Raw genomic sequence first — 27446 nt, 5'->3', positions numbered from 1 at the left:
CGGTCAGGAAGAAATCCACCAGAGGGTAACTTAACCCTTTAATTCAAACATTGCATTTTTTTTTAAAAAATGGCAAATATTTACATTGCAGGGTTAAAAGAACATGCCACTGCACTCAGCCATATTCAATGAGATGGAGTGACCTGGGTAACCTCAGTGGTCATTTTAAGAACAAACATGCACAGGGGTTTCAACTGGAAGGATACAGGATACTATCCTGTAATCTAGTGTATACAGAAATAATATTAAAAGGTAATGAAGGATAATATTTTAAATAATTATTAACAAACATCTGAACAGCATAAGTAATGTCAGAATATTTTGCTATAGAGAAGAGATTTGTCAATTTCACCCACCCTGTAAATACATTCAGAAAGACAAGCACTTTATACCTATATTATAAATTTGTGCATATAGGTTAAAAAGGCAGGGGTATAACAATATTGTACCCTGAATCCACCATTTGTTTAATCAATGTGTTTTATCACTTCGTTAAAGCACAGGAATGGTGATACGACAGCAATAGGAATTGTACGTCCTCACTGTAATTCATAAAAATTGAATACAAAATAAAAATCTTCAGAGGATTGTATACATTCTAACATTATTAAAAATGTACCCAGAAAATACTTGGAGCCATTGCATGCACACACATGCGACATAACAGTAGGGAGCAGCATTTAATAATATACAGCAGGAGAGGCCAGCAATGCAATGCACTTGAGGCCTTCAAGCGGACTTTCCTCCGCAACATGAAGCCATATTTCATTTTATGGAAGCAGTCCGAGTACATTTTAAACATGCAGCATGACGGGAGTGGACAGAAGCGAGGTGGACAGCACAGGCTCAGTTAAGTGGAATTATGAATCAGGATAAAAGGAGTGAGAATTATAATAAATGGAGGCCAACCTCAAGCATCTTACAGAGGAAAACCTGGGCCTAGGATGGGCTTGGAGCCGCAGTAAAGACCTAGTGCGGAAAACGTATCTGGAAGGTGTGGGGTGAGAGAAAAGATAGTAATGGCTGGGGGAAGAAGTGGGGAGGTTAACATGGAACAGGTGACACAAAACAAAATTATATTGGACACGGTGATGTGTGTGAAAAGTGACCGTGATGAGGAGGAGAAAAAAAAGGAAACGGACACCAGTGAGAAGAAAAGAAAGAAAATTAAGAAATACATTAATATAAGAATATATTTAAGAAACACACACAAAACAATTACAAATCATGGTCAGAAAAACAAAAGTCATAAATATTTCTAATACTTTATAATTTTTATTCCCGTGGCTGATATCCTGACAGCTAGGCCAAAACTAACACATGCAGCCTGGTTGCAGATTACTATTATGTGCATCACATGCCCCTGGATAGAACTGGTCAGATGACCTACTGCTGTGTTCCTGAGACAATGTTGTGTATGCAGTATGTGTCAACCTGTAGCCAGGCTGCATCCATCACCCTGCTGCATTTACACAAAGAAAGATGGTGCCGGCAGCAAAAAATTCCACCCTGAATTTTAGACCAAAATAGTCAAACTAGAAACTTGGAGAATTTTCCAGTTTTTTTTTTGCCATATTGCTATTAAAATTGAAATGTATTTGAATTCGCGACAATTCTGGAGTGTGGATTGTCCCTTTAAGTGAATAACTTTGTCAGATGGAAGCTCTAGAATAAGACAATCGGTAAGAATAAAGGGAGAGAGGGCTGACTGAAAATAAAGGAACGTGTGTTTTGCGTTTAATTGATGGGGTGATAAAGGAGTACAAAAGGACATGACATAAAGGTGAGAAGCAGGACTGAGAAGTGACAAGGGGAACATTGAAAGAAACCAAGAAGTGACATGTCCATTAACCAGACTTGTTCTTGTGATAGGCATGAGATGGGTGGATCAAATTCTGCTCACCTGTCCTTTCTCCGTTCCCCCATGGGGACAGTACTGATGGAGATCTTGGGTAAACTTGCAACAGAATTCTGTGACTGGCTACTGGCAAATGACGAAGTCTCCAAGTTGAGGGGTGAGTGAGGTGGGCTGGCCAAACTGGGACTACTGCACTCAGAGTGTGACAAGGACCCTGTAGATACATTGTAAAAACATATAAAAGCTGCCCATAGCATGTAGTTCCTCCCCACCCACTTTTCTATATACAGTTTACTTAATTTAACATACTTGCCAATAAAACAGACAAGAAAAGTTGGAGTTAAAATATGAACATGCAAACTTTATCAAAAATAAAACAGGCACTGCATATTTTCCACAACTTCTAAATATGACAAACCTGAAACAACAATAGTAAACTAAATAAAGTTAGATCTATAAAAAGGTTATTAAAATGTATTAACACAAGAGCCAAACAATGTGACAGAAGAAGCAAAAAACGAATGCTCACAGGTGATACATCTATTAGCACCACATTGATCATTTCCAGGGACATTGGTAGCTGCCTGCAACCCACTATCCAAATTCTTACATTTTGTAGGAGCTAAAAGTTTTTTGTTTTAGTTTTATGTTGACTTACATGAAGATTAGCTGAGAGGTTAAAACATAGCCAGATCTAAATCTTTAATATCTGGGAATATTAATCCAAAATATAAAGTTCATTGTAAGCCATATTGAAGTTTGTAACAAATATACTGCCTAACTGAATTCATAATTTCTCCATTCGCTGAAGACCTTTTATTTGTAGTCTTGAAATTCCAAGATGCAAGTACATCTTCCTCTATCAAAATCAGTTTAAAAAATAAATAAAATAAAAAAATAGATGTCTTAGATGCAGAAATTGGCCATATGGAACATTATCCACCCATTGAGGGTGACATGCACAACTAGCATGGAGATATCTGCCAATGTCTACTGTTTTTTTTTAAATGTTTTGGTTACCGTCAACTACTCTGTATCCCTGACCTTGGCTAGTTTATTGATTTTGTGTATATCTATTGCCCTTGACCGTGGCCTGTTATTTGACATTTTTATCGCTTGTTCTCTGCCTGTTCGGACCGGCCACTCTAAGGTTCGGTAATACGCAAGGTTATCTATGGTTTTTCCTTTACTTGTGTGACTTGTTTCTGCATGTTGGGTTTTCTATCCATTTTAAATTATATTGGTTTTAAACATCTGTTATGTAAATTACATTTGTATTCCATGTGGACTTTGTATGTTTCCACTTGTAGATAATTAAAGCTGGCTCTTCCTTGGAAGCACTATGCATGTCAGTCTTGAAAAGGTCTGGTCAAAAAGAAATGCATAGACACGACTCGAATGCTGTTGGCAAGTTTTTTCCTGCCCGGTTTCCTAGATTGTTTACCTGCATTTCTTTTATTTTATGGCTAAAATATTTTTTCTATTCCCTTTATGGAATACATGTGCACTACAAGGACTACAAGCGCTGAGCAATTTCGGTGCTTTGCCCCAAGCTGCTATGGGCCTTTTGGGGATCTTTTGACCATTCTACTGCCTGTAAATGGAGGCACTTGTGAAAGACTGACTAAGAGGAGGCATGGACATTTCCTTTGGTTTTATCTCAGGACTAGAATGTTTGCTTGAGCTGGACAACTCCACTCTGTATATTATCTGGCAGCATTATTTCTCTCTTTAGTCCTGTTGTGCTCTCCGGTTTTGCGCCTTATCTTGCACTGCTTATATTGCTAATTTCTAGGAAATGTTATTATTTAAAAAGTACAGTGGGTGTTTATGGTTTTGCTTTTAGTCAACGTGCTGGTCCTTATATATGTTGACTTTTTATAGTTGCAATAAATTTGAATAACTTTATATAGCGCTACCTCTAGTTCGTTTACGAATTGTATTGTGGATAGACACCTATTTATGGTTAGCTATTTTCCATGATATTCTTGTACAGTAGCTTATTTATTTCTCTAATAGTAGATATTTGCCTTATATAGAACCAGCTTATATTTGTTCTACGTAGACCTGAAATACGTTGTCTTACCTCTGTCTGAGCTCACTGTACACCTTGGGTAGCGTGGGGTTGATGGTATTTTAATGCGCTCAATCTTGGAACCTGGGAATTAGAAAAGCTTTTTATACCAATTCATATATCAGATTACCAGTAGATCTTCACAACGTACAGATGTCCAGTGAAAATGACTAATATTAACGCATGCAGCCAACATACACTTTAGATTCACATACACTACGCACAAACATATGTATTCCCAGAAGACCTTTATACAAAAAACAAACAAACATTTCTATGTGTTACAACAGCATCTAATCCACACAAAAAAAAGCTATTAAGTATGCCTTACCCAGACGAGCACTAGAGGGGAGAGAGTTGGAGCCATGAGGGACCCTAGGTCGTGAGTTATCGCAGTAATCAATTGGGTGTTTGTGACTCAGATCCAGGCTAAGCCGGCCATGATGTGCACTGCAAATACAGAGATATGAAGAAAACATGCACACTTTGCATTATGCCAGATGCATTGGACTATATTCATAATACTTTTTACAGAAACTTCATGTTGAGCATGAAATAGGTTCTGATAAAAATACATTTTCTTGTTTGGTAGTACATATACTAAAACTACCAAATCCTAAGCAGAACATAAAGACCTGTGTGGCAGTTCAATTTACAAAAACAAAAAAAAAACCACCATGATAAAACAGACTTTTAAAACATGCAATGATAATGATATACTTTATGTATGTGATCACCAATACTAGGTCCCAATGCTCTATGCATCGGATAAAGTCACTAGCACTGACCAAGTAAGAGGTTTACCCAGAATAGAAATCAACCAGAAAGTAATAAAAGAAAAAACTAAACAAAAAGGAAAAAAAAACTCTAGTAAAGTTTCTCTATGCTACTGTGAAAATGATTAGTGTGTATTTTTAGCAGGCAGTTGAATCAAAAGCAAATTAGAATTAAAAAAGGAAACACAGTATATACAGTAATTAGCATGTGTCACTACATGTAGCCAAAATGTCTCAATTTTACGGTTTATAATATTCCATCAGTGATACCCTTCCTAGGCGTTATTAAGTATTGCCACGTTGGGTAATAAATCTCATTTATTCAGGATAAAAAAATAAAAAAAATTCAAACAGTATTCAATTTCAGTTTCTAGGAGTCTTGTGATGTTTATACTATACACAGAAATCCAACAAACCTCTCCCATAACTTTAACTAGATATTGTTTAACCAAGTGATTTGAGCCTGGAGCACAATATACCATCTAAGCTAAAGTTAAAGCCAGCAGATCTTTTTGGATATTACATCTCAAATCTTTCCCAACCAACACTATGCACGTCAGCCTATTTAGTTTAGGAAATCTGAAGGTATTAATATAAAGGGTACATAAGATATATCAATTACTCAAGGGCATTTGATTAGCAGCACCTGTCTGACCTGTCTGACACTGTGTAATACGTCATGTGTTGTTGTTCATCTGAGGTTGTATTTACCCAATTCTAAGACCTGCTAAGGGATAAATGATGGTTATTAAGTCTATTCATATAAAACCATAGAATTCAAAGCGGATGTACTTTTTTCCCCATGACTGTATATACATTTTATGTAGGAGACTAATTTTACCCTCACACTACCAAACCCATTTATACAGGTGGGAGGAGTGCACTACTATATAACAGCCCCTTGTATACATTGGCTGGATAAGTTACTGTATCCCAACCACTTGAATACACGTTTAACAACAGAATTTCACGATGTATACATCATTTTGTTCTCCTGTTCACTTTGCTTGCAATATGGTATTCAGATGGCAATGACTGCTATGTTTCTGGGAAATTACTTTCTGAATCTGTCTAGTAGCCACGAACAGATAACTTTAAATTGTTATTTTAAACAATAAATGGATGCTGCACTGCAGCAAAACCAACACATTGGAGGGATTTGATTTTAATTTACCGTATGTTTTGAAATCACTCGTATTCCATACTAATTGTTTTAGATGCATATCATAATGCAGTGTTCTCTTTTTGTGTGTAGGCTATACATGTGTATTAGCACAAAAGAAGAGACGGGATTAACATAATTCATGTTCCCAATCCTGTGAACAAGTCCATCCAGTTCACTATTTATCACTATTTAGCACTTTTATCTTGCATGTCACATGTGTCTTGTTTAACTAGATAGTAGGGAGATGATCTTGATAAACCTACAAGGTCGTACCTGGGATGTATGTGCTGTTTGCAGGGTTGACCAGTGGATGAGGGGCAGTTGTTTGAAGGGACCCGGTGACTCCAGGCTGTGTAGATTGGATTCCTCAAAACCGCTGTCACTGCAGGACATGGAGCTAGGCTCCGTGGTACAGTACCTGAAACATGAAAGTAGTGTTACCAGGCAAGAACATAAGAATGTTAAACAAAGTGTATTAATAAAGATTTTTTTCCTTTTTATAAAATGCATACGTAGCAAATTACACTTGAGAATATACATGCAATAAGAAACAAAAGTACTGTTACAAAAGGTTGCATGGAAAAAAAAAAAGTTATTTTATAGATCTAAAAGCACAAACTAACCTGACATTCCTGGGGCACAGAGTGAAGCAGAGAACATGTCACTGTGTCTCGGGAAGCGCGTAGGAGAAAACCGAACCCACTCATGTGCAAGGTCTGGAGACAGTCTGTCCTCGGCAGTCTGGGGAAACTTTTGGGCCTGCTGGAGGGGACAATAGGAATGTTGAGACCGGTGACAATTTGTGCATGCACACAGTACTTATATTTATATAGTGAATCATCATAAAGCTCCAATACGGTTTGAGTGTATTTGTACTGGTGGTAAGGAGTAGTTGTTCACACCTGCAGTATTGTAAGTTCAAGCAGGAGTAAGAGGCCGAAAATAGGTAAGGATCATCTTAAAAACAACTTACTAGTCATACAGACAAGTAGGAATGGGATTACCTGTAGACTGTAAGCTCGTTTGAGCAGGGTCCATTTCAACCTATTGTTCCTGTAAGTTTTTGTAATTGTCTCATTTATGGTTAAATCTCCCCTTTCATAATATTGTAAAGCGCTACTGAATTTGTTGGCACTATATAATAATAAGAGTTACAACTTTTCTTTTAAGTTACATCTTGCCACTGATCAAGTTCTAGAGGCCTTCTAGACCTGAACGTACCAATCTGACTTGTAAATTACACACAATGTTATTTATGGTCTCACGGATGTCCATTTATGTCACGGATGTATTTAGCAGATTGTTTAAAGAGGAGCTGGCACTTCTCTGGAAATCACACCATTAAATAAAACATTGCAAGTCACCGATAACTTGTATTAAAGTGACACTATAGGTTACCAATAGAACATGTATAAAACACAAAGTAAAATGGCTCAGGAGTAGCAGTGAACATTAAGGTAGTGAGCCAGATCTTGATAAAACTAGCATTACAGAGTGAAAAGCTCACAAGTATTTAAAGGCTAAGAGGGAGCTCCGATAAGAGTGAAATGCCTTGATTTAAGACAACATAGACACAACAGTTATATATTCTGTCTTGATTGCCGACTGGCAACCCTGATTGGAACACACAGTCTATTGACAGTTATTCGCGGATTACAGAAGATACACAGATAGTTAATCAATCGAAAGGTTTTCTACTATGTTCAATGAAGAGCTTAGGAGAAAAGGCAAACTATCAATATGCATTGCCATTAAACATTTTATAAACAACATGATGAAATTCAATTAAAATAAGTTACAACATAAATAGTTAATAGGCATCAGATATCTTAGCTTGGAGTTGGTATAGATCGAGATCCATGTCTATAAAACGTTTAAAAACCAATGTGCTGGAGAATATATGGGTACTTGATAATAAAATAAATAAATAAAGCATAGAATCTGGCCTCCCTAACAGGTCGTGTTCAATATCTAATGTTCTGAACTGCAAATACATTTCTTTTGGCATTATTTAATAAAACACAGGTACACAAAACAGTATGTCCTAAGCACATATGCCCAGATGATATTGCCATGATACCGATTGCTAAAGGGAAATTCTCACATTATGTGCGCTGTATGGAAAAAAGCATGTATTTCACAGTCACTGTACATTGTATGGTAGCAGGATTGGTGCAAAATTGTATTTTTAAAGTGTGTGTTTAGCTATTTGTTGACACAATTTATGAGCTGCTAACCAGACCAAACCCTGCAGCTGGAATCAGAAGTGGCCAAAAATGTCTAGAAGTCCCCATTATCGCTGGTATATCATATTTTTATTATAATGACATGGGGGTCAGAATTTCATTGGGTGAGCTGGCCCAATGAGAACATAATGGGCACAAATACAAAGAGCTGCACAAAAGCAGAGGTTTCCATGTTTCATTTCAATCACACTCGCATTACACATGCAGTAGTTGGTGCGAGTCATGCCAAAAGCGATTTCTTGGTGGCTAAGAGCCCTATTATCAAGTTTCTATGCTACTATGCATTAATTTTGACACCCCTCCTCTGGCTATCCCCATCAATACAGAGGATCTCAGCCAATCCAGTGCTTCCGTGTAAGGAAGCATTCGGGGGCTAGTACATATGGCCAGCAACCACAGTGCTGCGCCAATCAGCATCATTAGTTCAATGCATTTCAATTGAAAGTGTCTTTTAAGGACTGCAACCAGGAAGTCCCTCTAGTGACAGCCACTAACAGTTGGGTTATACAGCTATGTGAACAATGCCTTTTTCTCAGAAAAGGCACTGTTTACACTGCTCAGCCAGCAGGGACAGTCGCTGTGCCCCAGAACAACTACATCAAAATGTAGCGGATTTGATGCCTAAAATGTCTCTAAGTTCAAAAGCTTTGATCTAAGCCATCTAATCTCAAGTAACATATCTTGTATTATATTGTTTGATATGGAAGTTAGTACCAAACACAGTGGGAAAGATTTATGAAAGGGTTTGGTTCTAAAAGGTGGTACAAAAACAGAAACGGCGAGTCACCAATAGACTGTGTGGCTAATTCCACAGGTTTCTCTGTCTACCGTTCCGATATGTACGATTTAATCCATCAAGCTCTGACAAAGTGATAACAGGGGAAAAGGGCACTGACTGGAGGAGAGGGGTGCAAATATAGTCTGTATTTACGCACTGGTCCACCAAGCAAATATACCCTAGTAGTTTCTCACAGTTCACACAAATTATACAAAATGCTGAACACGTGTTTATATGTTAAATACATTTTAGGACTGGCTAACAATTTAGTACTTGACATTTTGAGTCTATACGCCAAACTTAACCATTAAAATTGCAAAGAAAAAATATTCCCTTTAAAACAACGTAATCAAACAAAATAAGGAAACCAAAATGGATAATCTCGCAGAGATACAATGGATGCAATTAAACATGGAACCATTTCCTCCTACTGGCAAAACGATTTAGAAGTGGGAGTGGTAGACAGTGATGATGTAGGTAGGAGGTAGGAAGGTGGAAATGTAGGAAATGTAAACGTTTAGGCAAAAAAATTACTTCTCAGTTCTCAACAAAATCCAATATAGTGCATAACCTCATATGTCATTTGTAGATAGTACATCTAGGTGTATATCTGCAACTTAACACCACTCACCTGTAATGTTGCATGAGGAATAGCTACAGGTGCAAGTCGATGCCTTAGTGCTGGTGCAGACAGAGGCCTGGGCCTCTTCACTTCTGGTTCTTCTGCCCTCTGTAAACAGCTTTCAACTTCCCCAGGTCCCCTACACCCAGGCAAGGCACAATCTTTCCCATCCTCACGGCAGCATTTGCCAACACCCCTATTGTGGTGAGACTTGTGTGAGGCCTCCTGATTGGCAGGTAGTAAAGGAACAGGTGAGGGACTAGTAGGTGGTGACCCAGCTGTAACTGTGGAGTCTGAAGCAGAACTTGACTGGTGCCTATGTTTAAACTTAATAGAGTCACTTCGTTTAGGTGGAGTGGGTGGAGTTGGTGGCCTCTCTGGCTTTGTATTTTGAGAAGAAAGAGCTAGAACAGGACCAGGAGGAAGAAAAGGCATTTTTGGAGGGGTTTGAGGTCTTTTGAAAGTATCTGGATCAAAGATAGACTTCCTCTGTCTAGGTCTCTTGAAGACCGTGAATTCACTTGTGGGATGTCCTGGACTGACCATGACTTTGGGCCATGTACCACTGCTTCGTTTGCCAGTGGATGCCTCAATCAATGCATCCTCAATAGTGTCAGCGTACCCTAATGGGCTTCCATGTCCTTCCAATAATTCATAGCCCATGAAGTCTTCACCACCCAGGGAACCCAAACTGTGCTCAGAATGGCTATGGCAACTACGTTGAAGAGCCCTTTCAGATCCACTTCCATCTCCCATCTCTTTCTTATGATCAAGAATGTCTGGACGGAAGATGTCTGTCTGTGTTGAACTATTGTTCTTCAAGTTCCTTTTATTCTGAGCTTGGATATTGGCAGGGAGTACCCGACAAGACTCCTTAAGGTTCTCAAAGAGGTTTTGCCCGCTCCATGATGTATTGGGTGGAAACACCTATAAGAACAGAAACAAATGTAGCTCAACACTGGACTATTCATACTAGGGTAATAGACAGACAATTATTTCATATATAAAATTGCAATAATTAAAAAAAACTTTATATAATCAATCATTCTTCAATACACGAGTTTCTCATCCAACTGTCAAAAGTAGCCTGTTTTTTTCTATTTGATCCGGTTACATCATGGAAAAATAATAGGTGCAAATGGGGATTGTTAAAATACATACTCCTACACTAGCATCAAATGAAATTAGGATAATTTGGAATTGTCCACAATGTTAAGACCCTCTGAAAAACTGATTTCTTCATTAATGACCAAAATTACCTTCAACAACGAGAGATTCAGTGATTCCCGGCAGTTTCGTAGCAGAGCTTCACACTCTGTGAGAGACTTGTTATCCAGAGTTATACCATTAATCTACAGGCAAACAGAATAAAATCACTACACATGGTAACCCTTCTACAAAACTGCAAAAATTACAATATAAAGAGAAAACGGAAGAAAGGATTCAGTACAATGTCTTTATTGGTGACTGTCACTATGACTAGTAACCCGCTTTATCACAATGACTAGTAACCCGCTTTATCACTATGACTAGTAACCCGCTCAGAATTAGAGCAACAGGTATCTCAATAGACACAGAAACCAGAAATGTAAATGTGGTTAAAAAAAAATATATGATATGTTTTAAGGCCGTAAGGCCTGTATTTGTGGGAGGAGTTAAGCGTTCCATATAAACGCTACTCCCCCCTTCCTACCTGCCGTACGCACGCTGTTCACTCAGTGACAGCCAAACTTCCGGTCCTCGCTCAGGCTCTTCCGGTCCGGCTTCCTCTCTGTTCCCCCTGCTCCTCCTTTCGGGCAACAAACATGTGAAACGCCAAGGTAATCGGCAAATAGCCGTGCTCCGGCTATTTGCTGTTCGGCAGATCTCCAGCCATACTATCGGCGGTCCGGCTTGCCTGCTAACCGTGAGTCGTCTCATTCCGGTCCCCTCCACATCGCTGTGGTCGCAGGGGGGACCGGAACACACATGTCGGGGATATGAGTGCTGGGCAATGCTATTCTAGCAGCATGTAGTATGTACTATAGTCACAATTTATTTCTGTTATGCCTGATTGTGGCAGCATTCCGGGTCAATAGCAACTGGTGCAAATGTGCAGTCACTTCTAACATAGAAATACCATTTGGTTGCATATGCTCAGTAGCATTTTTTACCCATGTAGTGGCTGAGGTATTATTAACCCTCAGGAAGCCTATTCTCGAATAGTAGACCGTGTCCCATTGTATTTAATGAGTTTGCATGTCACTGTTTTCATTGTCTTGCACCAACCACAGCTGTTCCTTACTCAAGGCTGACTATGTTTGCTGTTAGGATGTCACTTTCAATGAAGAACATTTATTTTTCAGAGCCAGACACACAGTTGGCACATTTGTGGCTCTTTGTGTAACAGGAATCTGTGGAATTTCTCAGATATGACGCTTTCTCTTACACTCTTAGGACACTGGCAGCCTGGGTGCCCCTGGAATACTCTGACCCCAGGTCATTCACTAGTTAAATAGGTTCTTGATCTCTGTGATGTGGTGCTATTTGCCCTTGGTTAAAAGTGACTAGGGAATTAAATACGAATCAGTAACGGTTGGGGGTATGAATCAATTGGCTTGCAATCCATTTTATACGATATACGTCAATTTAAGGGCAGCATTAATAACTCATCTCTGTAAATGTACACTAAGCAACTCTGTTTTACGTTAGTCATGCAAGTCTTGACTTTACCTTTCATATTACTAATTTGGAGATTTGGGCATACTTTCCATTATGTTTTCATGTATCAGTGCACAGACCTAGGTTATTCGGCTGGTATCTCCACCTAGTGGTTTGATGGTATTTGCCTGTTTTATTCTGTACAATATGTAGCTTCTCTACCGTCCTGTTTTCAGGTTGTAAATGGTGTTCTGCTATTGGTGCATCCCATGTAATACCACTCAATGCCTGACGCATGTACTGTTTTATTGGGTCAAGTTAATCTAACTAACTAAACACTGTGTATGTTGGATTATTTTGTCTCCCAGATTACGCTGCCGCTTGTGCAACTCCTGTTATACATGTATCGCATTACCTCAGGTTCAGGCGTTACCGCCATTTGACATTCCCCGCTAATTTCTATTTATGTTGCTTTCTGTCATTTGTTACCATTAGACAATCACTAGTTCGCTATTGTCGCCTATTTCTATCAGGTACCATTTGGTTTCGTCCACATTTCAAACAACTGCCTCGACAGGGCCACGTTGTTACACGATGGGGTATCGAACCATCAAACACAATTACTATTTGTTTCATTTTGTCATCTGCTAGCAGTAGACAATTACTGGTTCGCTATTGCCGCCTGTTTCTATCTGGTATAAATGTGTTTTCGTTCACATTTCCTACAATTGTTACACAATTGGCCTTTGTTATACGTTTTCACCTGTTTCTATCAGGTTTTGGTTTCATTGTGTTTCCAAACAACTGCCTCTACTAGGCCACGTTGTTTCATGTTTGGGGTACGGGGGCTTGATTCCTGCCTTGCCTCGTCAGGCCACGGCTCCACTCCACAACTCTTCATTCGTACTCATTACCCGTAACAATCGTTTTGTCACTCACTACCTTGCTAATTTCACCCTCCTCTCTCCGTCAGCTGCTACGACGTTTTATTGGCACAACGCCTTCATTCATCTCCTTTCAGGCTTCTATTGTAACCATCACGAGAATCTTCAGCACCCTCAGGGTCTATCGATACTGCACTATCAGCTATATCTCCATAGTACTTCACTATACTGCACATTAATTTTCTTCCCTCGACTTCAGTTCCTTCTTCTTTCTTCCTCCTTTCTCTCCCTTCTTTTCCGCTGTCTCTATCTGGGAATATCCGGGTACCTATCATTTACTACAACTTGGGTTTCCAAGCACGTTACGTTGCCCCCTTATCAAGCCCCCATCTAGGGTCAGAGAACTGGCTATCTAGGGTTAGGAGCTGGCCTTAGCTGTACAACGTAGCTGGTCCCGCGAGGCCAACTCCCCAATCTCAACACGGAGATTTTCGCCCCTCGGCCCAAATCATAGTTAGTGCCTCGCATTCACCCACCTATCGGGTTTATAGTTAGGGCCTCACCTGACACGGCCACACGTTTTGGATCTTTACTGTCACCGAGAGGCCACCACCCCGCCACCACGCTAGTGGCTCGAGCCCCACGCCCAAATCATAGGTAGAGCCTCTCACCAGCCGCTTGGCTACTAGCAGGGCCTCACTTGTCACGGGGTAGTGAGCTTTTTCGCTTCGGCACTAGTTAGCCAGCCAGTTCTATTTTACTTAACCATATTGTTGTTGTTTGAGTTCATTGTTGTTGTCATGTTCTTTTTCAGGATGTCCTACATACGCAGCGTCAGACGAGGGATTGCAGCATTTTCGTGTCTATTAGGGCCGACTATCCATGAGTCGCTCAGTCTCGTACCTCACCCAACTCACATCTCTCAGGCATAATCTGCATTTTGGCATCCCCTTCCGGTCACTCGGCTGTTGGGGCTCGACACAAGTTATCACCTAGAACATTATTCGTTTGCTCTAAGATACATATAACAGAATAGTGACATTCTTCCAAGAAGCAGTGGAGCAGGACTTCCACAGACATACTGATCACCCTGTAGTCTTTTCTACATTTTTGCCACCTTTTATTCAAACCTTCATACGTACATGATCGCACTATTCCGAACTGACATACACGTTTCTGACAAGCCTTTCAACCATACCCCATTTTTTTTACACAAGATATCAAAGATAATTGGTTTATCGCTTCACAGTAACGTACGTACACAGATGGGAATACCGGGCAGTATCAGACTCCCAAAAAAACAGCATTCGCGCCACACAACCAGGTCTTAAATCTATGTGCCTGCAACCATACAAGGGTTCGGGAACCCTACAACTCCACGATCACAACTAATCAGACAGGTAAGTCATGTCTCCCCAAGGAAATTTAAGAAGGTACAAACACTACACCGCGTCAAATCAACGTTCGAACCAGACAATCGAGACACTTAACCTACTAATCACTCCCTATCTACTTCTAAATACGATTCTACATTCACATTCCGTCATTAGAGTAAGTAGGACCACTAGCTGCTATTTTCACATCCATTCTATAAGAACGACATCCAGTAGCAGTACGCCGGAACAAACATTAGAGGCACTAGGATTCGGCTATATATTATACAGGAACATTCCCAACGCAGGAGTAGCAAGACATGGATTTTATATAGTGCTATAAGTGTGTTTTTCTGGCATTTCCTTTTGCCCTCTTTTTCAGGCCTACCCTCTACGTCGGTTCCGGCACACCACACCGACTTAATTCCAATCACAAGGTACTTCACTATACGATATTAACCGACCACAAGTTTTAAGGCCGTAAGGCCTGTATTTGTGGGAGGAGTTAAGCGTTCCATATAAACGCTACTCCCCCCTTCCTACCTGCCGTACGCACGCTGTTCACCCCACCCACCTCTCCCTCTTATACAATTCATTCAGGGGGGCCCTCTTTTTCAGGCCTACCCTCTACGTCGGTTCCGGCACACCACACCGACTTAATTCCAATCACAAGGTACTTCACTATACGATATTAACCGACCACAAATGTATATTTATTATTATTTTAGTAGATGCACCAAATAAAAGGTATACATGAAGTATTAACCCACTTTTTTCTTACTCTTTTTGAACTTGTTACGGTTTCTTCCATATTAATATATATTTAAATTAGAAGACTCAAATGCTGCATTGGCTAATCAGAACTTGCTTTTCCAAAGAAAAGTAAATTAGCTCCCTCATTATACTGTGCATCAGATGAGGAAATAAATATTAAAAAAAAAAAAAAAAAAAAATTACATCTCTAGGTACTATATACATTAAAAGATGAATGTGACGAGTTAAAATAAATGTCTTCCTCTACATATCCAGTATCTAGGAGGAAGAAAAACAAAATGGAAAATGTATATATAGCTTTGATTTACTTACAGCGACTACTCTGTCACCGGGTACAAGGGATCCTTCCTTAGCAGCAGGGCTCCCAGGAACCACTGCGGCCACTATAAATCCACTCTCTAAAGATATCCCACTGTCTGTGAAATAGAGAAAAACAGATAAACCATAAATTGACCGTAACGGAATATGTAATGCAATACGCAAATAGAATGCAAATTTAAACTAACATTCTAATTAAAAATATCTACACACAATATATAAATGTTATATGGATCTAACATTAAACACAGAAAAAAATAAAACCAGCCTTAAAAAAAAAAAAAAAAGTGTTAATTTTGCGGTCTACAAACTGAACAAACAGATTCAATTGAATTTCTTTTTAGAGATAAAGAAAAATAAATCAGATAATGGTGTTGTTAATTAATTTTCCCTTACTTCTAGGATTCTACAAAGAGCAAGAAAAAAAACAATGAGACACTAATTACACCTCTGTTTTTGAAATCAGTACCCAAGCCAGTTGGACAGGTTTCTTTGAATCTAGCAGTCCAGGGGATTGCAGTACAAGTTTAGGTGTAGACTTGGAACGCACACTTTTCTCTTTATTATACAATTTTCATTGTTACATCTTGGTGCCACATTAGTTATTTTTAGCTTTATCAAACGTATCAAGCTAAAGGGAAGACTGCCATAAAAAGGAAAATTACCATTTTTTTTTTAGATTGGATCAGTGTAATATGATCTTTCTTTGAACACAATCTTATAAGACATGCCTGCAGAGCAATGCTCTTCAAAAATATACTTGCTGCTAACTCATCAAAGAGATTCTAAAGAAGCTAAAGTGCTTATTTTTTTTTTTTTTTTTTAAACAAACAAAAAAAATCCCTGGTGATTTTTCAGCATCTCACAATAATTTGGCTATTTGAAGAATATTAAATACATTTACAGGGATTTGGAGCAGTATAATTTCTACATACAAATTAACTCCATATTAAATTTGTGATTAAGTTAAAAAAAAATGTAAAATAAAAAAAGCTTCCCTTCTCAACTCTTCACCAATTATTTCAGATACCCATCTGTCTACAAATCTATATTTACATATATTTAGACAAGTCTCTTGGACTGTGCAATCTTTTACAGTGAAATACTCTGGTACACTCCGGTCTTATTAATTACTGTAGCGTTTACCAGACTCCAGACCTTTCTGGCTCCCCAGATTGATGTGCAGAGGGGTTATAACACGACTCCCCAAGGATTTCCTTCTCCGAATAACCATATTGATAACGTCTCCTCCACTCAGCACAGCTTTAATCAACTGCTTGCGATCCTTGTTAGTGAGGTCCACGTCATTAATCTTCAACAGACAGTCATTTACTCTGCAAAGTGGGACAGCCAAAACTCCCACCAGTTAACATTAGAGCAGAATAGGCATTAAGAGAGAAAGGATGTAAATATACATGCATCAGGGCAGAACTGGATTAAGATGACATGAAATATCTATCTCTTCAATGAAACTGTTTTCTACAGGATGGACAACTTTAAAACACAAGAGGTAGAGTCATAGAAAGCTGCAGGTACTGTTCTGAGCTAAAAACCATAGCAAAACTGGCAGACTGGATAACTCAAATGGTTTTTATCTGGTGTCAAAATCCATGTTTCTACCTTAGTCGACCATCAGCGACGCTGCCTTTGTCCACCTTCGTCACAAATATACCACTGTCCCCAGGAAAGAAGGCCTCGTTTACACCATCAGCCACGTCAAAGCCCAAAGCTTTAAGATCCATATCCTCCTGTGACAGAGTAACAAGTGAAACATTGCAAACTATTCCCATCTCACCTCTTCGTCAGATTTTATTTCAATACTCGGAGAAAACTCAAAACACAAACTAATATTACACATTTATATAGCGCCAACATATTGCACTGCGCTTTACAGTTATAGAAATGGGATATTTGATAAGTATTTGACATATAAAAATCACCAGAGTCAACAGGTGAAAAAGACTCAGCTCAAACAAGCTTACACTCTATGAAGATATATCAAGATACTTTTATTATTACAGATATACTCCTTGAGAAAATTACTGTGTGATGTCAAGACCAATACAAATACATAAAGAGTCATTCTGGACAAGTCCCAAGTTTACTGTACAGACTCTTTTACAGCTTTCAATAGAACAACGTGTAGAGCAGTTGTACTGCACAGTGGTTTCTGGGTAATGAAAGACACTTCAAACATGGAAACATGAGATTGTCTTTGAGATTGTCACTTCTTGGACCTTCCAGTGGGGTATATATTGTTTATGATTTTTTTCAAGGATTATTTGGAAGCCTGAAGTGTTCCTTAAGTTGTATTAAATATGATGTCACTCACCCTTTCCCTCTCAAACTCTACAACTTCTGTCTCCCACTCGAGAGAGTCTGTGTCAATGGCAGAGTCATGTGAGCTGTGGGCCATGAGCTGCCGGAACCGTGCTTCTTTCTCAATCCGATTGTCCATCTTCTCCCTATCAGGCGATTAAACAGAAGATAGAGACAGGCACATAAAACTTTTCAAACAGGCAAGAGCAGATCCTACATATTATTGGATTCTCTCATTAAATCAGTTCATTTGCAAGCTCTGTTGCCAAGCATATTTCAATTTACGCTGCACACCAAGACTAAAACACAGGATAGAATTAAAGTGCATCTGCCAAGTCTAATATTATTATACGTATTCACAGGCAAAAGTATAGTAATATTTTGATATCCATGGTCTACATCTATTGGGGAGAAGAAAGTCTGGGTGCAGTATGTGAGGGAAGCAAACTTAAAGTGATATATATACACACATCTGCTAGAAATGTTCCCAGCAGGATATATACACACTGGAAAAAACGTGGATGAGAGGATCACTTTACAATGAATTTCATCAGTGGGAGAATTTAAAATTTGTCACTTTATATGTACATATGCAAGAATAAAAAAAATAATTATTTATTTAAAAAAAAAAAAAATTAATTTAATCGAGTTTGTGCTCTCTGGTACACCCATAGAGGATCAGTCATTTGTTTATTACTTAGCGTACGCCTCGCTCATACCAATTTTATTACCCTCTACTCAGTGCTCTCTCAAGCTGTTGGAAAGTACAACTCGCATTTGCCTAAACTTATACCAGTTTACTGCTAACACACCCACAACCTATCCCTACGTTCCTTTCAAGAATTACAACATGATTAAGATCTCCCTTCCCAAGACTTTTTTATATATCTTCAAATCAGACACTACCTAGCCAACAATACGATAAATTTAGAATCTTATACCCTACATCAGGGGTGCCCAAACTGGTAGATCTGATGTTTTAAAATTACAACTTCCATGATGCTTTGTCATTTTAAAGGCATGCAAGGCATCAAAGGAGTTGTAGTTCTACAACACCTGGGTATCAACCTTTTGGGCACCCGTGCCCTCCATGCACTACTTTAATAACCACAACAGCTATTTATGGCAGGAAAGGCATCAATTAATATAACCAAATGTTTGGGAACGCTCAGTGGGGTATTTCTCATTACAGAATTCGCGGGGAAAAGGGAATCATAAATCATGTTTACAGATTAAGTGTGGGGCCGTTCACCCTAATGCCTCAGAGGCCTGACATAGAATTCATCCCGTTTGGAGCTACTATACAAAATTTGGCTCACATTCACACTAGCCAATCACCTCTATGTTGGCGTGAGTGTGGTCTGGTTGGCTCTTATAAGCATATTTGGTGGAGCTGTCCTAAACTCCAGTCTCTGTGAACCACAGTCTTCACCCTTTCTTCTAAAGGAACACAGATTGACACATCCCTATGCCTTGAGGAATACCTTTTACACATTTTCACAATGAGCTACCAAGAGTAAAGAAAATCTTTAACCGTCACATTTTCCTAGCAACCAAACAAGCCTTAATCTGTTTTTTGGAGGGACCTTAAAGTCCCCACTGCTGCCAACATCCTCAATAACTCATGGGAACGCATGGCACAGTCAGCAGCAGATACTATGAAATCATTAGATAAACATTGGGGAATGTGGGAGGAATTCTACAATAACCTAAAGAATATTCAGGCATTGTTGAATCCTAGCGGCAAAGGAACCCGTTCACAGTTGATTGTGTGGGGGATGGGAGAGGGCATTGGGACAAAATTGGTTTGCGTTTGTTCTTCAGTAGGTCTCTCTTTTGCTTACGCTTTTCTGAGTTTTTTCCTCCATTCTGCTCAGCAGATCTTAGTGTTGTCTAATTCTCATTTTTTTGTTTTTTTAACATAAATTTTATTAGATTTTAATGTAAAATAACATGGGGTAGCACAGGAAGACAACTGCATAAAGCACATCAGTATAAAGTTTTTAATACGCATTAGTGATTCAATAATCACACAAAGCTATCTCTACAACTCACAACATGGTCTATGTTATACATTATTGAATTGGTTGGTCACGTGTTTTAATGGCCATTGGAAATTTACATCATCATCTTGCCTAACAAACTCCTGATGTTTTACATATATGTGTATCTCTCTATTTCTGTCATGTTAAAAATCTCAAACTTTTATTGAAAAATAAGAAAAATAAAAGTAAAGAAAATTTGTGAACACTTTGGAATTAACTGAATCTCTGCATTTATTACTCAGGCAATGTGTAATGAGCATCATCCAAGTCGTAATTATAGGCAAACACAACCTGACTATGCTAATAAAAGACATATAGACGTACTTTTTATACTTTTATTGAACACATAGAGTCCACTTCATTTGTAATCAACACAAAAATCCTGGTAAATCCCAAAGGGTTCACAGCAAAGTTTTTCTAACTGCTTTTCTCAATGCTCCATATTATCAAGCTAGGATGTGCGTAACACCTACTCGTTTCAAAGGATGGTTCCAAATGTTTGTGAAGTCATCATAACTATTTACAACACATCAAGGAAATAGAGCTTACTTTAGTTCCTTCAGCTCTCGCGTAGCATCATTTTTCTGCTTGCGCATGTCGTCCAGGTTCCTCAAGGCCTCAGCCAGTTCACTGACGGCTCGATCCCGCTCTCGTCGTAAGTTGTCACATAGGGTCCTGCCGAGAATAAAAGTTAGAACAAAAAGCAGGGTGACATAGGACTACCCTACTGTCACATACAAATTCCTCATATCACCGAGGTGTGCAGAGTATTACATTCTGGCCCCATCTATCCAATGAGAAATTCTGTGTCAATAGGAATGCTTGCTTATAAGGTCAGGCCAATGATGCCAAATTCAAGACTAGGACAGTGGAATCTTGAAGCCGATTGTATTGAGTATTAAAGAGTGAGGCATAAATATTATAATAGAAGGTCATGGTTTAAGCTGGAGCATATAACACGCAAGTAGGAATAGAAAATATGCATTTAAAAAGGTATTATGTGATATATAATTTGTCCCGAAAAAACAAATGATAGCAACATGCCATTGGCTAAAAATCAAATCAGTAATTTAGTAGATGTATCTCCAATGAGAGCATGCATGCATTTATTTCTGTATTTTCTGCCTTTGCAAGTCCTCCCCTTTTTTAAAGGAACAAACTTTCAGTGTCTTTGAAAAATTTCTTATGAAAATGTGTATATAAAAGCAACAAATTTAATTAACATTGTTCAGAAACTCATGCATTGCTTATATAACTTACAAAACAATGTGACAGTGAATATAAAAAAAGGTTGGAGCTTCTCTAAATGATTACTGTAACGGTAGTGGTCTATCTCATGTAATTAAGTCTATATCTACTGGTCATCTCTTTTACTCAAAGTCAATAGTTATACAAGTATATTAGGCTCCCAATGAGGCTCACAATGACTGGTCTAGTGGAAAAGTGGTAAAAAACTTCTTCCTCAAGGAGTTCAAGACCGTTACAAATCAACTTTGAAGCAAGATTGATCCTCTACATTTGCTGCCACACTCCCTTTGTACAAACCAAAGTAAACTGATCAATATGCGGTCATGTTTTGGGGTGATTGCCAAGTCTCATGACATTTCATTCAGTAAGCCAGAGACTACATCAAGGAAACACAGGATTTGGAAGTTTGTCCACTTACCTAATGCTTTCTCTTTCTGCTACAATCTTGTCCCTCTCCTGGAAAGCCCAGTCTCTCCGACATTTGGCAACCTCAGCCTCCTGGGTGGCCTCCTTGAGTTCATGACTCATTGCCTCATACTGCTTTCTTAGGACCTCTATCTCCTTGTTGGCTCTCTCCATGTCAAGAGTGGCAGAATCTTGAATCTAAGAGGTTAGGGGAAAAAAAGTATATATCAGTGTTGAGAAGTATTTACTTAAAAATGTCTGTTGTGTTTTTCCCTTCTTCTTAAGAAACAGTTCTAACTATAATTTTTATCCTCTGAAAATTACTAACTCACAAAATGCCACATATGTACTCCCTCTAAGTTATATTTAAAAAATACCTGTCTGGCTTGGTAGTACTCTCTCAGAAGATGGTCCCTCTGTATAATGGCTTCTGTCCTCTCTTTCCTTGCCACATCGCGCTCTTCCTTCACAGTCTCTATGTCTTTACACGCCTGGTCCAATTCCTTTTGGGCCTCTGCCTTGTCCTTCACTTCATGGCAATACTTCTCTAATAGCTCGTTCCTCTCAAAGATCGCTCTGTCACGCTCTACTAGGGCAGAGTTAAGCTCCTGGAGGTACAACAGAAAGGTGGCAGATATTATCTGTTAACATCTTTCCATTCAGCCTCACCCTTTTAATCCACAAATGTGTACATATATTAAACATCCACACATGGCGAGTTCTCTTCAACCAAATGTGAACTGAATAACAATATATACAGTCACAAAGTATACATAAAACACACACAATGAAATATCTTCATTTCATTGTAACATGCATTTCACATTGCCTTTCCAATGCCACTGGGAACAAACTAACTTCCATTGCTTATACCATCTTAGATTTAACAACCAAACCCTAGGGAGGTCCTATTGGCTTCTTTCCCATATCGTATTTACTCTACTCTTGTTGATTTGTTAAAAACCAGATAAACAGAACCATATCTTGGCTTTCATTCTACCCCTATTGTCATTAGATAATTCTGGGTCTGGATTTAAGAATAACCATCACTTTGTGTAACAATAGTAAAACATTTCTAAAATCCCAAATCCTAATTAAAATGTACAATTTTTTTTTTTTTTTTTTTTAAAACACTATCTTTGACAACCAATCTATTACTTCACATCATCTGAAAACGGCTACATCGCTAAATGTACAAGTTAGGAGAATGGAATAAAAACACATCTTTTATACATTTACACCAGGTCTCCAACCTACAGTTTCATTTATTCTTAATTCAAACCATTCTATATTTGTTGCCTATTCTTTTACGAATAGATGAATCAATCCACTCAAGGATGAAGAAACCAAGATCGAGGTGACATTTCTATCAGAGATCCCTACCTATTTTCTCCGGATACCCTTTTCAATGCCCACTACTAATTACCTGTCTAAGAGCTTCCATCTCCTCACTCGCCACTCTGTTCTCACTAGAAGTATTTTTTAATCTCCCTTGCGCCAGCTCCAGTTCTGTTTGCATCTTGTCCACTTCCTTGATAACCTGGTCTCGTTCGCTCATTATTAGACGGTACTCATTGAACACAGAGTCTCTTTCTTCCTTGTACTTCTCAGCTTCCTTGGCAGCTTTCAGCTGCATGGTCTTAAATCGTGTAGCTTCGGCCTGCAACCTTTCCATCTCCCTTTGCAACTCTTTGTTCTGCAAGGTGGCCTTGTTCAGTTCCTGCTGAATGGAATCATACCTATGGGGAGGCATACCATGGTCATTTACGGTTCAAAATAAACATAAGATTATTTAAAGTTCATAATCTTTTCATTTAAAGGTCAATATTTTTTCCCTGAATAGACTGTCATGGTTATTCACTAAACTGAGAATTCAAAGTGAATTTCAAATTTAAAAGGTCAAATTAGCCAAACTGGAAAACACTATCTATGTCCCCTATGCTTTCCAATCAGCTACTCTGGTCTTAAATTTGAAATTCACTTTCAATTCTCATTGCGTCCTACTGTAATTACCACTAGAGCAGGGGTAGGCAACCTTCATCTTACAGCTATAATGCTGCCAAAGTATCATGGGAGATGTAGTCCAAATGTCCACTTTTCCAATTACCAGTTATATTCAGTAGTGTTTACTGAGCAGTTACTCCATCCTAGTGCATTCTGATCATAGGTGGACCCTCCTCACCTATTCAAACTAGCCACCTCGCACATGGCATTTACCTTCTCATAGAAGAAGAGAATTGATGCTGAAGATGCATGGCGTTCTCTCTCTGTTTCAGTAGCCCCTCTAGTTGTTTTTGCAGGCTCCGCTTTTCTTCCTCGCTCTGCTCCAGCCTGCCCAAGTCCAAGTTATGACTAGATACTTTCTCATTGTACTGTCTACGTAGAGAATCGTAATCTTGCTTCACACCTTCCAGCTTGTCCAAAGCCGTATCATACAACTTGTTGATTACTTCAGAGGAACCATTCTGATTCACAACCTGTCAGGGACAATAAATATATTATATATAAAAAAAAAAAAAAAAAAAGTCCCATACACCCCAACATTATATATAATATGATTGGAATTTGCAGGAGTTCGACGACAGTGGACTTTTTTCTCTCCTTCCCAACTTATCTCTTTCCCCACGTGCCTATGGCCATAATCAGCTAAAATCCTCCACTTCTAACTAAACTCCATTGTACATTTATTGATCAACATTTAATTTGGGAGCTTTCCAATATTGAGTATTTTGCCTGTTGCATCCAAACATTACTAGCCAACTATTTTACACAAACAATAATGCCTGGGGGGTCTTATCACTTAATTGATGGCATATATTTAGTTTTAAGTTTTTTTTCTGCTCCCTTATGGTCTAATACTGCTAATTGAAATGGACATTATTAAATAATGCAGGCATTAAATATGATAATGGAGCTAGCCCTACTTACTAGCCATTTGAAAACACATGGGCCTGAAAGACTACATGAAAAAAATCTGGATACCCACTCATTCACAAGTTTATGCACATACACACATTAATTAATTGAGTTCTTACATAGAAATGTATATTTATTTTATTATGCATTAGCCCCATATCTTGCTACATATATCCTTAAGGCACATATTAAAATGTACCCATAAGCTTTCTTTATAACCAGAAAAAAAAAAAAAAAAAAAAAACGGACATCCTGAATTTATGGATTATTACAAACCTATTTTGCAAGAAGGAAATTTGTTAACCTAGTTACTAGTAATCCACTCAAGTAAGAGAGACACAGAGACTGTCCTTGTTTATGTTCTCCCTCTTACTAATACCTCCGTGGATGGCATGCCCATTTACGTCAAAAAGCTATTAGAAACATTAGCCAACATCATTGCTACTGTGAAGCCACATTTTTATGTCAGATGGAAAAAACCTGCACAGTGCTCATTAAAACTTGCATATGGTTACACCTGTACATTGTGAAGATTTTTTTTTTTTTTGTTTCATGACTTTATTTGCCAAAATGAATGTTTCCATGTGTTATGTTGTTATTAAGTAGAGTAACCTGGTTCAATTTGTCTTAGCAGGACTCTCACTGGTGAATGATTAGAAAGACTTCTAGGACTTGAGGAAGCTATAAAAAAAAGAAGAAAAAAAAAAAAAAAAAGGTATAATTACCAGTTGCTGTTGCCGGCGTAGTTCCGAGATTTCCTTTTGATCAGCTTCATGCATCCTCTTGAGGTCTTGACAGGACTGTTGCAAATGTGTGAACTCTCGTTGAAGCTGGGAGTGTTTCCTGCGGAGACCCTCGCTATCCTCCTGCAGTTGAGTCTGATCACCAAGGACACGGCTGTGCAGGGTGCTTGAGAAGATATAAAAGTATCAAAACTATAAAGGTTTTGTCCACTTCAATTGAATAATACAATTCCAACAATGAAGCATAGTGGAAGTAGCATCATGCTTTGGAGGTGGTTTTCAGTGGCAGGGACTGGGAGACTGGCAAGGGTTGACTGAACTTATCTGAGCTGAATGCATCGAAATACATTGAGATTCTTAATGAAAAGCTGTTCCAAAGCACTCAGGACCTCAGACTGGGCCAAAGGATTACCCTTCAACCATACAATAACACTAAGCACATAGCCAAGACATTGCAAGAGTGTCTTAGGGACAACTAAGTGAACGTCCTTGGATGGCCCAGAAAGTGCCTGGAATTGTACCCAATCACAGATCTCTGGAGAGACACAAAAATGGCTGTCTACTGACCGTCCCCATCCAATCTGGCAAAGCTTGAGATGCAAAGATGAATAGCAGAAAAGACCTAAATCCAAAAAGACTTGAGAATGTAATCACTGCGAAAGATGCTTCAAATAATAGTGAGTAAAGGGTCTGAATACTTACGTCAATATGACATTTCAGTTTTTTTTTGGTTTTTTTAAAACAAATTATATATTATAAATGTATTAATGTATTTTCAATGGTGTAAAAAACATTTTTTTGTATTGTCATTATGGGGTATTGAGTAGAAAAAAAAATTGCAGCACAAGGCTTTAACAATTTAAAATAAATAAATAAATTATGAAACTACAATGTGGACAGAATACTTTATGTAGCAATCAAAAACATGTTGTGGTTGACAAAGAAAAAACATAATTATTACAACCAGTAAAACTGCATTAAGTTAATTCATTTCTCAAGAAGTTTTTCACCTTGTCCATTAAAGGGACACTCTAGGCACAAAAAAAACCACTTAATCTCATTAAAGTGGTTAAGGTGCCCGGAGTCTGCAGCACTCTAAAAATGATTTTAGAGAAGTTTAGTACTAAACTGCCTGCAGCCCGGCTCCCATTGGAGGTTTGCCTACAGTAGAGGCTACACTCTGCCTTTACCACACCATCAATGGTGAGAGGTCAGCTCACTCTTTTAGTGAATCATTGGCACCCATCGCTGCTCGGACTAAAGTAGAAACATTAGACCAAGAAGCAACGAGGGGCCAAGGCTGGGCGCTTTGGGGACACTCAGTCTTAAACCATTCAAGAATGATTCAACACTGAACTAAGGGGCATACCAGCGGCTGCAGATACAATGGCTTTAATGAGATGAAGTGGTTATAGTGCTTAGAGTCTGCCTCCAGAGAACAGACAATCTGGACTTACTGATAGAAGTCTGCTTCCTTTGCAGCCTCTTCACACTTCTTTAGGGCCTTGGAGTGCTGACTCTGCAATGCCTCCAGCTCAGCCATCGCTTTCATACATTGGATCTTCAGCCGTTCATAATCTGGAGTGAGTTTGGGACTCGGCCTTTTGACAAAAGGAGAGAGAAGAGGAAGTCTTGATGTACTTAAAAAGAGCAGTGTTAATTATTAAAAAGAAAGAGACTGGTATAACTTGAGAACACAATCCCCACACAATAACATCAACCCTGACCTGAATATAAACAGTGCACAATGGATGACTAACATTTCAGGTTCAGTAATATCGTTATAGATTCTTAAAGAATTAAGGCTTTAAGTCTTGAAATTTCAATTGTGAGTGTTCTCAAAATAGATTGCCATTTACAGCTTACACGTTTCACATTTGAATTCACAATCGTACATTTAAAATTACTGACCACACAGTAAATAAAATGTTGCCAGTAGCAAAGAATTTGTACTTTTAAGGATTTGCACTTAAAAAATAAATAAATAGTAAAACAGGTCTGTGAGCTGGGGAGTGTTTGTCATGAGAATATGGATGTCACCTGTGTAGATTTAACATTAAAGGACCACTATAGGCACCCAGACCACTTCAGCTCAATGAAGTGGTCTGGGTGCCAGGTCCATCTAGGGTTAACCCTGCAGCTGTATGTTTACATTAGGGTTAGTTTTTAGGCATTTCTGTTAAACATTTAAACAGTTTATTTAAATAAAGCTGCGTTCAGGGTCAGGTCAGGAAAAATACCCAATTACTTCACGGTCTTCAC

The 27446-nt window shown here is 38.6% G+C and overlaps 1 protein-coding gene across 4 annotated transcripts in view; it reads right to left on the bottom strand.

Moving 5' to 3' along the window:
• The window catches only part of DLG5 (discs large MAGUK scaffold protein 5), a 95754-nt gene that overhangs the window by 32108 nt on the left and 36200 nt on the right, over positions 1-27446 (bottom strand). Inside the window, exons 4-21 of one of the 4 annotated variants that reach the window (XM_063434200.1) lie at positions 26642-26785; positions 25167-25350; positions 23743-24002; positions 22952-23264; positions 21903-22133; positions 21539-21723; positions 20422-20547; positions 17841-17973; positions 17129-17256; positions 16655-16842; positions 15503-15606; positions 10779-10871; positions 9529-10446; positions 6497-6635; positions 6147-6291; positions 4264-4382; positions 3945-4016; positions 1904-2072 (exon numbers count right to left, since the gene is read on the bottom strand). In XM_063434200.1, the coding sequence (XP_063290270.1) occupies positions 1904-2072; positions 3945-4016; positions 4264-4382; positions 6147-6291; positions 6497-6635; positions 9529-10446; positions 10779-10871; positions 15503-15606; positions 16655-16842; positions 17129-17256; positions 17841-17973; positions 20422-20547; positions 21539-21723; positions 21903-22133; positions 22952-23264; positions 23743-24002; positions 25167-25350; positions 26642-26785 (3651 nt within the window). The remainder of the gene's footprint in view (positions 1-1903; positions 2073-3944; positions 4017-4263; positions 4383-6146; positions 6292-6496; positions 6636-9528; positions 10447-10778; positions 10872-15502; positions 15607-16654; positions 16843-17128; positions 17257-17840; positions 17974-20421; positions 20548-21538; positions 21724-21902; positions 22134-22951; positions 23265-23742; positions 24003-25166; positions 25351-26641; positions 26786-27446) is intronic. The other 3 variants (XM_063434201.1, XM_063434202.1, XM_063434203.1) reach the window with 3 other exon arrangements.

The sequence above is a fragment of the Pelobates fuscus genome, chromosome 10 (assembly GCF_036172605.1).
Source record: "Pelobates fuscus isolate aPelFus1 chromosome 10, aPelFus1.pri, whole genome shotgun sequence".
Lineage (NCBI taxonomy): Eukaryota > Metazoa > Chordata > Amphibia > Anura > Pelobatidae > Pelobates > Pelobates fuscus.
The sequence above is the reverse complement of the archived record's forward strand: the minus strand, read 5'-3'. Positions and strand labels throughout refer to the sequence as shown.